We start from the raw sequence: 10222 nt of genomic DNA, 5'->3' as shown, positions 1-10222 counted from the left end.
TTTGTGTGAAAAATCGAGCGATTTGCACGCGCCTATCTCATGCAGGTATTTTGATGATATGTTTGTAAAACATTTAAACGATCATGCAAACACAGGCCTTCATAAAGATTTAGAAAACGAAAAACCATTATCCTGTTTGGCAAAGAGAAGAAGCTTCCTCGATGAGGTTAATGAATTTGGCTCAACAGAATTCGTCTCTGGTTATGAGAGAGAAGTTGTAGAAATGAGAACTTCTGCTCCACAAGAATGTGTTGGTGCACAGTCCTGCAATTTAGAAACTAATAAAACAAATACGACAGTCAATTCCACCGATTCCCGCAACGTATGGAACCATGGCAACGAAACCATGTTTTATGGTGCCACCACTGATGACGTCACAGCTTACATGGCGCAGTTGCCCGTTGATTGGACAAACATGTGGTATAGAGCCTACGATAAACAAACCAATCACATAATGAAATACACGAAGTTTTATCATGAAAGTTATTGATGAGGGATATCTGGTATTTTAATCTGCTAAAATACCTACTCTGTTCTTAGTAGGTTCCGTGAGGATTTTGTATGGATGAAGATGGAAAAATTAAATTCATATTTATGTTACTTAAATATAACATGAATGTCAAATGAACTTGCTTGCCATTACGTCATTGACGAAGTGAAAACGACGTCAGTAATGTTGTGTTCCCCCCCTGTTGCTGTGTGTGATGCAGGCTGTGACAAGTCACAAGATGTTGTTTCCCTTGTATTGAAAGATTTTCAAAAAAAGTCATATTTGCGTATTGTTGCTTGTGTCACAATTTTAGGAAATAATTATAAGATTGCTAAACAAAAGAATATATTCATTATGTACATCAATTTATACTTATATATCGACAAACTACAAAAAAGAATCAAATGACGATTTTATTTTAAATGAAATCGGAATCAACTCCAGCAAACAGTACACAAAATATTTGAGAATAATATTGAACTTCTAAGTAGGATTGTTTTAAAAAGAACCTGTCTTTTTTCTTCAATAATGTTGTTTTAGCTTTATCTACATTTTAGTATAAAAGTCTTCATTTTACATTTACGTTGTATCTTGTTAAAGATAAAGTTCCTTCATTTGACTTATTTCGTACGATAGAATTGAGTTCGCACCATTCTTAGTTTATTTTGAAATTTAAATACCACGAAGGTTCAACTGACGATTACACTTTAGCACATGTCTTTGTTATTTACCTTGTCTCATTTTCCCTAATTTTTTATGCTTACATATCGTATTATGTCCTTATTGTCTTGTTTTTTTTGTACTATCAGATCCAACAGTATAGGAGTTACAATATAATGAGACGAGACATTTACAGAAATTTCTAAGAACTACGCTTGATACTCAAATACGAAATCAGGGTCCATGATAAGTAATTCCACCAAACGAATCAACCAAATCATTTTCTGTTCATTTGCAACAGTTGCTGATCTTACATAGTCTGGAATACGAACGCTTTTTCTTAGTATGTGTTACATCGTTAAAGTTCATTGTACCTGTTGCAGTCACGTCATGTTCTTCCTTCAACTCCTGAAACAGTTTTATGAATACCATGTCAACGTTTGTATTATTCTGGAAATGAACGATAAGTTAGTGATAGATCGTTTAGGGATGAAGGTTATGAACGGGTTTCTCTTGGTAAATAAATCTTTTAGAAATAATAGATAACGTTGTGCAAGGGTTTCTTTCGGTATCTAAATCTCTTCGCTGCCATTTATAGTGTACCTAAGTTAGACATTCATTAGTACGATGATGATTATGTGAACTTCTTTCTTACTCTGTATATTGAGCGGGTTTCTAATAAATATTCATTCTCCCTTAAAATAAAAAAACTTTGGGGCTACATGAAAGAAATGGTTGTTTTGACTTAAGTTGTAATCAAATCACTTTCAGATTGCGATCTTTTGTACATTTAATGTAAATTTTATTAATATTACATTTTTCCATAACTTTGCATAAAATGTTTTTTAATCATTACCGAGAATTGGTATTTAAAGAAATCAGTTGTTACGGTTTTTAACGTTGGGCGCGATCATGACCTAGGTAGTTATATCTGTGTACATGTGTGACGATCATGACCTAGGTAGTTATATCTGTGTACTTGTGTGACAATTAATAAAAATAATTAACATACTGTTGCAAAATATAGTTTTAGAAACTTTAAGATAATTATTTACATTGCATTATAAGTTACGTACATGTTAACAGTTTATCAGTAATATAAATCACATGAAAATTGACATTTCTTAAAATGGCTACGATAAAAGAGGTAGGCGCCTTGTTCGAGCAAAAACGCTGTACTTTAAACTACAGACTTAAGTTTCTAAAATGGTTGTTTCATTTTACGACCGGCAAAAATTATTTTAGTGAAGCATAAAACATGTATGTTTTAGTATTTAAATTTTTAATAAATTGGAGAAACAATTGCAGCAGAAAATTCTCGTTTGGTCAACATAGGAGGTAGTTCTCTCCAGATGTTTGTACTCATATCAAGACATTCAACGGAATTAAGATACGATTCCTCGTCAAACCCACCAACCACAACAATAATATTTCCAATGATAACTGCTGAACATGCACATCTTTTATGATTAAGTGAAGGAAGCATTGTAGTTTGTCCTGTTTTCACATCATACATCAAAACTTTATCTAGTCTTTCATCATTATCATTTACACCTCCAATCAAGATTGCATTACCTTTATAGCTAACTATACCCATGGCACTTACAGCATATGGAAGTGGAGCCAAGGTTTTGCATTCCTTTTTACTGAGACTGTATGAATAAACAGTGTTCTTAATATGTTTTAATCCAGCAGATATTCCCCCACCAAATACTAAAACATCGTCGCCAATGAGAATAGAGCCATGGTAAAATCTTGGCTCTGGTATTTGCGCCAATAATTTTGTCGTATGTGGAGGATTTAGTTGAATACTGTAGATTGTATCAAAGGCTTCGTTACTATTATATCCACCAATCATAATCACATTATCATTATGGTAAATCATACTATGTCCATAACAATGTCTTGGTAACATGATATGAGATATTTTCCATTGCAATTTTCCATCCACATTTATACTTTCAATATTTTCTAACAGCTGTTTCCTATTGGAACCACCACAGACAAATATTTCTCGACCATGAACAAATGCAGTTGCTCTAGATCGTAGTTCTTTCATTTTTGGTTCCAGTTTCCAACAATTTAAATCCCAGTTGAAAGACTCCACAGAATTTAAATTATACTTCCCATCATAACCTCCGCAAACAAAAATCTTTACTTTTCCCGTAAGAAAATTACATCTTTCTGTCGTTTCTGTTGTAAGAAACTTCATTTCATTACGACTTAACCTCACTTGCTCTTCAACATGCTTAACCCTGTCATCTTGACTCTTTTCAAACATCTCCAATCTTTTCGTTAACTCGTCAATTTCCTTCCTCATGAAACATGGATGAGAACGCCTATGGTTAAATACGAGAATCATTTTGCATTCTTCACAATCGATAAGACGGAACTCACATCGTTCACTTTCATGTTCTTCAATCTCGTTTCTATTAACGACTTCGTCACAACCTTCATTTCTACAAGGTGTAGGTGAATAACCACAGTTCTTCTGATGACGCTGGAGAAATTGAAGCTTCATAATTTCAGGACAACCACGGTTAACATTCTTACAGCGAATATCAACATCTTCTAACATTTCGGTGACAATTCTAGGTATATCCTGCAATGTCTCCGACGTGATTTGACAATTACATTGAGGACATTTGTTCGAAGTATGCAGACATCTTTCGATGCAAGAACGACAGAAATAATGCTGATTTGGACATTGAACAGGATCCTTAAATACTTTAAAACATATAGGACATTCAAATCTTGGATGAACTTTATCGGCAAATCTCTCCTGTTCATATCCACCTTTCGAGTCATTTGTAGCCATTGTTGAAGACTTTTATAATTTACTGACAAAGTTTACATTGTATGTTCGTATTTCTGTTTCATGAAATAATGTTTTCATTTTCTTTATGCATATCTTCCATCTTTTTATCGATTCTTGAATGTCTTTGACAAGATGACCTCCTCGGGTTTTTATTTTCCCAAAACATGTCTTGCTTTCTAAAACGATAGATGTCTACGAATTTGTCACGGAATATGAAAGCCGTTCCGGCCAAAAGGGTATCGAATTTAAAAGAGGGTATCGAGTCGCAAGTGTGCTACCAAGAATCACGTGCAACATGGTCGAGTTTTGAAAGATTAAAAACACTGTTCCGAGAAATTTTTCGACCCAAAATATTTCAACAAAAAAAAACTATGGAGAATATTCAACAAAAAATAACCTATAATATAAAACAAATTCCGAAGAAGCAAGACATCTTGAGATTGCAAAATATGAATCAAACAAGGCGAGAAGTAAGCTGTAAATTTTCAACTTTATTTCAAAGTCATCCTCAGACAGAATGATATTTAAAACCATACATACACATAAATTTTTATAACGCATGAAATAAGTAAACGGAAATAAGCAATAGAAATTAAATAGTGTGATATTTACAATGAGTTGGAAGAGGTGTAGTATTTCAAAAGGATGAATTGAAACTGCCGACCCGACTGGTAGAATGAGTGTGTTATAAATTAAGAAAAGAGTTGTAATTCTTTGCTAGCCTTAAGTCCCGTGTTGAGAAAAGGTTTGTTATGTTTGATGAGTAGTGCTTCAAGAAAAGCAAGAATGTGGTAATTGTTAGATTTGGTTGAGTGAAGTATTTTATAGTTGTTGAATACAAGGTTTTCTATAGGAGAGGGAGTTCTGGGAGGTGGAGGGAGATCATTGAGTTGTGAGAACTGGTTTTGTAGAGTCGCTTGGAATTGAGCGTTTTCGCACTCAGAGAAATGCTGGCCAACTGCACTAGAAGAAAATCTGTTCGCATGTTCTCTGACAGGCATCTTTGTGTCATGCCGATGTAGGTTTTACCACAGCCAGGGCAAGTTATTTCGTATATGAGATTACTTCGAGAAAGTGAAGAAAGTTTGTCCTTGTTGGAGACAAAATAGGACAGTTTTTTAGTGTCATAAATAGTAATAAATTTCACCGGTTGAGAAAGATATTTTTGTATTTTTTTAAAACAGGATTTTAAGAGGAAATCACCACGCATGCCAAGATAAGGAATACGAACCCAGATTTTAGGTAGATGATCATCTATAGAAGAGCGGTTGTCAATGGGAATAGAATCATTGTATTTGGATTTTAGTTTTTTAAACAAAAAGTTTTTAACGCTGTTAGGATAACCGTTCCAAGACATGTAAGATTTGATTATTTCAATTTGATTGTTGAAAAGTGTTTTATTGCTACAAATTTTGAAGGCACGGTGGTAAAGAGATTTTACCCATGCAATTTTACGATGAAAAGGTTTGAAACTATAGAAATGTGAGTACTGACCAGTGTGGGTGTCTTTTCGGTAAATGTCAGTTCCGTCAAACGAAATTTTTATATCTAGAAAGTGAATTATGCCATCGTGAAATGTATCAACTGTGAATGTGAGATTGCCATCAAAACTGTTAAATTTCGATAATACAGCAGAAATATTGGAGGGTTTGATCAAAACAAGCCGAATGTAGTTTGATGAAATCAAAAGGCGAGATACCTTCATTAACTTCTACAGCTGCTACAACCATAGTTGGAGAAGGGAAGGTGAAAGAAGATGATGTCGTTTGCTGTGAAACTACAAACCTTGTTCATAATGGCGAAACGAGTTCCACAATGACGAAAGAAAATTTAGTTAAAGGTATGAATGGAGGAATGAAGAATAAAATTCACGAGACTGTAGCTTTCACTGACATTGTTGTTGATAAAAGTTTTAAATGTGTTAACAATAATGAACAAAAGAAAAATAAAGAAAAGTTAACGCGAGTAATTGAAAATAATTCAGACAATAGCAAAAGTTCCACAACGGAAATCTTCAACTATGGCATTATTAAAGATGATGAGTTGGTTGAAAGCAAGAACATTTACACATCTCAAGCTTCTGTCGTTGCTGACGTTTGTCGTCAAGGAAACGGACAGACTGTCGAGGATCCAGGAATTATGGGTAATGTGAAAAACGAATTTGTTGACGTTGAGAGTGAAAATGTTGCTGTTGAAAATCAGGAAGCTACGACATCCAAAGTGAACAGTGTAGAAGGAAAAGAAATCAAAAGTCAGCACAACATTGAAACAATGTACAATACAGAAAACAAACTAAATAACTTTAAAAGTGCTATGATTTATCCTTCAACGTCACAAGTCATGTTTCCTAAACAATGGGGTAATGGATTTTTTACCGAGAAAAACAAATTGGATGAATGTGAGATGTCTGAATTCTCGGTTTGTGATGATTGTGAATCGTCAAGCCAAAATTGCACTGGCGTGAAGAGTCACGTGATTCGTGTGAAGTGTCAAATGATTTTACCGAAGAGTCATGTGATTCTACTGAAGAGTCATGTGATTCTACTGAAGAGTCATGTGATTCTACTGAAGAGTCATGTGATTCTACTGAAGAGTCATGTGATTCTACTGAAGAGTCATGTGATTCTACTGAAGAGTCAAGTAGTGCGTGTGAAGAGTCGTATGAATCGTATGAAAATTTGCGTGGTTCGTGTAAAGACTCGCGTGTTTCGTGTGAAGTAGCACAAGATTTGTGTGTAAAGCTGCGTGATTTGTGTGAAAAATCGAGCGATTTACATGCGCCTATCTCATGCAGGTATTTTGATGATATGTTTGTAAAACATTTAAACGATCATGCAAACACAGGCCTTCGTAAAGATTTAGAAAATGAAAAACCATTCTCCTGTTTGGCAAAGAGAACAAGCTTGCTCGATGAGGTTAATGAATTTAGCTCAACAGAATTCCTCTCTGGTTATGAGAGAGAAGATGTTGAAATGAGAACTTCTGCTCCTCAAGAATGTGTTGGTGCACAATCCTGCAATTTAGAAACTAATAAAACTAATACGACAGTCAATTCCACCGATTCCCGCAACGTATGGAACCATGGCAACGAAGCCATGTTTTATGGTGCCACCACTGATGACGTCACAGCTTACATGGCGCAGTTGCCCGTTGATTGGACAAACATGTGGTATAGAGCCTACGATAAACAAACCAATCACATAATGAAATACACGAAGTTTTATCATGAAAGTTATTGATGAGAGATATCTGGTATTTTAATCTGCTAAAATACCTACTCTGTTCTTAGTAGGTTCCGTGAAGATTTTGTATGGATGAAGATGGAAAAATTAAATTTATATTTATGTTACTTAAATATAACATGAATGTCAAATGAGCTTGCTTGCCATTACGTCATTGACAAAGTGAAAACGACGTCAGTAATGTTGTGTCCCCCCCCCCTGTTGCTGTGTGTGATGCAGGCTGTGACAAGTCACAAGTTGTTGTTTCCCTTCATTGAAAGATTTTCAAAAAAAAGTCATATTTGCGTATTGTTGTTTGTGTCAAAATTTTAGAAAATAATTATAAGATAGCTAAACAAAAGAATATATTCATTATGTACATCAATTTATACCTATATATCGACAAACTACAAAAAAGAATCAATTGACGATTTTATTTTAAATGAAATCGGAATCAACTCCAGCAAACAGTATACAAAATATTTGAGAATAATATTGAACTTCTAAGCACGATTGTTTTAAAGTAATACTTGGGAACATTAAAAAGAACCTGTCTTTTTTCTTCAATAATCTTGTTTTAGCTTTATCTACATTTTAGTATAAAAGTCTTCATTTTACATTTACATTGCATCTTGTTAAAGATAAAGTTCTTTCATTTGACTTATTTTGTACGATAGAATTGAGTTCGCACCATTCTTAATTTATTTTGAAATTTAAATACCACGAAGGTTCAACGATAGATTACGCTTTAGCACGTGTCCTTGTTTTTTACCTTGTCTTATTTTTCCTAATTTTTTATGCTTAAATATCGTATTATGTCCTTATTGTCGTGTTTTTTGGTACTATCAAATCCAACAGTATAGGAGTTACAATATAAATGAGACGAGACATTTACAGAAATTTCTAAGAACTACGCTTGATACTTAAATACGAAATCAGGGTCCATGATAAGAAATCGACCAAACGAATCAACCAAATCATTTTCTGTTCATTTGCAACAGCTGCTGATCTTACATAGTCTGGAATACGAACGCTTTTTCTTAGTAAGTGTTACATCGTTAAAGTTCTTTGTACCTGTTGCAGTCAAGTCATGTTCTTCCTTCAATGCGTGACACAGTTTTATGAATACCATGTCAACGTTTGTATTATTTTGGAAATGAAAGATAAGTTAGTGATGGATCGTTTAGGGATGAAGGTTATGAACGGGTTTCTCTTGGTAAATAGATCTTTTAGAAATAATAGATAAGGTTGTACAAGGGTTTCTTTCGGTAACTAAATCTCTTCGCTGCCATTTATAGTGTACCTAAGTTAGGCATTCATTAGTGCAATGATGATTATATGAACTTCTTTCTTACTCTGTTATTGAGCGGGTTTCTAATAAACATTCATTCTCGCTCAAAATAAAAAAACTTTGGGCTACATGAAAGAAATGTTGTTTTGACTTAAGTTGTAATCAAATCATATTCAGATTGCAATGTTTTGTACATTCAATGTATATTTTATTAATAATACAGTTTTCCATAACTGTGCATAAAATGTTTTTTAATCATTACCGAGAACTGGTATTCAAAGAAATTAAGTGTTACGTTTTTAACGTTGGGTGCGATCATGACCTAGATAGCTATATATGTGCACTTGTGTGACAGTTATTAAGAATAATTAACATGCTGTTGCATAATATGTTTTTAGAAACTTTAAGGTAATTGTATATATTGCAATATAAGTTACGTACATGTTAACAGTTTATCAATGAAAATTGAATGTTCTTAAAATGGCTACGATAAAAGAGGTAGGCGCCCTATTCGAGTAAAAACGTTGTATTTTAAACTACAGACTTACGTTTCTAAAATGATTGTTTCATTTTACGACTGCCAAAAATTATTTTAGTAAAACATAAAACATGTATGTTTTAATAATGAAATTTTTAATATATTGGTGAAACAACTGCGGCAGGAAAATTTCTTTTGGTCATCATAGAAGGTAGTTCTCTCCAAACGTTTATACTCATATCAAGACATTCAACTGAATCAAGATACGATTCACCATTATATCCTCCCACCACAACAATAATATTTCCAATGATAACTGCTGAACATGAACATCTTTCATGATTAAGTGAAGGAAGCATTTTAGTTTGTCCTGTTTTCACATCATACATCAAAACTTTATCTAATATTTTACCTTTATCATTTAAACCTCCAATCAAGATTGCATTACCTTTATAACTGACTATACCCATGGCACTTACAGGATATGGAAGTGGAGCCAAGGTTTTACATTCTTTTTTACTGAGACTGTATGAATAAACAGTGTTTTTGATATCTTTCAATTGTTCAGATGTTTCCCCACCAAATACCAAAACATCGTCGCCAATTAGAATTGAGCCATGGTAACGTCTTGGCTTTGGTATTCGCGCCAACAATTTTGTCGTAAGTGGAGGATTTAGTTGAATACTGTTGATTGTATCAAAGGTTTCGTTACTATTATATCCACCAATCATAATCACATAATCATTATGATAAATCATACTATGTCCATTACACTTTCTTGGTAACATGACAGGTGATATTTTCCATTGCAATTTTCCATCCACATTTAAACTTTCAATATTTCCTAACTGTTGTTTCCCATTCCAACCACCACAGACAAATATTTCTCGACCATGAACATATGCAGCTGCTAAAAATCGTTTTTCTGTCATTTGTGTTTCCTGCTGCCAACAATTTAAATCCCAGTTGAAAGACTCCACTGAATTGAAATAATTCTTGCCATCATAACCTCCGCAAACAAAAATCTTTACTTTTCCCGTAAGAAAATTACATCTTTCAGTCGTTTCTGTTGTAAGAAACGTCATTTCATTACGACTTAACCTCACTTGCTTTTCAACATGCTTCGCCATTTCATCACGATTCATCTTCATTTGCTTTTCAACATGCTTAACTCTGTCATCTTGACTCTTTTGAAATATCTCCAATCTTTTGGTCAACTCGTCAATCTCCTTCCTCAAGAAACATGGATGAGAACGCCTATGCT

General features: G+C 33.9%; 2 protein-coding genes across 3 annotated transcripts; both read right to left on the bottom strand.

Annotated features, from left to right (window-relative positions):
• Positions 1 to 822: 822 nt before the first annotated feature.
• LOC124435475 (kelch-like protein 12) lies at positions 823 to 10109 on the bottom strand. The gene is made up of 2 exons (XM_046985436.1): positions 7740 to 10109; positions 823 to 999 (listed from the first exon to the last, which is right to left on the bottom strand). Exon 1 carries the CDS (start codon positions 10107 to 10109, stop codon positions 9114 to 9116), a length of 996 nt encoding a protein of 331 aa, XP_046841392.1. The 3' UTR covers positions 823 to 999; positions 7740 to 9113.
• LOC124435473 (influenza virus NS1A-binding protein homolog) lies at positions 2160 to 9524 on the bottom strand. Of its 2 annotated transcripts, none has more exons than XM_046985432.1 (2): positions 9438 to 9524; positions 2160 to 4144 (listed from the first exon to the last, which is right to left on the bottom strand). In XM_046985432.1, the coding sequence occupies exon 2, from the start codon at positions 3966 to 3968 to the stop codon at positions 2433 to 2435; it is 1536 nt and encodes a 511-aa protein (XP_046841388.1). In that variant the 5' UTR covers positions 3969 to 4144; positions 9438 to 9524; the 3' UTR covers positions 2160 to 2432. The 2 variants fall into 2 exon arrangements, with proteins under 2 accessions (XP_046841388.1, XP_046841387.1); XM_046985431.1 differs by having other exon boundaries at positions 9407 to 9493.
• Positions 10110 to 10222: the final 113 nt, after the last annotated feature.

The sequence above is a fragment of the Xenia sp. Carnegie-2017 genome, unplaced genomic scaffold, assembly GCF_021976095.1.
Source record: "Xenia sp. Carnegie-2017 unplaced genomic scaffold, XeniaSp_v1 HiC_scaffold_14, whole genome shotgun sequence".
Lineage (NCBI taxonomy): Eukaryota > Metazoa > Cnidaria > Anthozoa > Malacalcyonacea > Xeniidae > Xenia > Xenia sp. Carnegie-2017.
Note: the sequence above shows the minus strand (reverse complement) of the source record. Positions and strands in the feature narration are given on the sequence as shown.

Bases quoted from the DNA above. Each gene is read 5' to 3' on its own strand.
- LOC124435473 (XM_046985432.1), bottom strand. From the start codon at position 3,968: ATGGCTACAAATGACTCGAAAGGTGGATATGAACAGGAGAGATTTGCC.
- LOC124435475 (XM_046985436.1), bottom strand. From the start codon at position 10,109: ATGAAGATGAATCGTGATGAAATGGCGAAGCATGTTGAAAAGCAAGTG.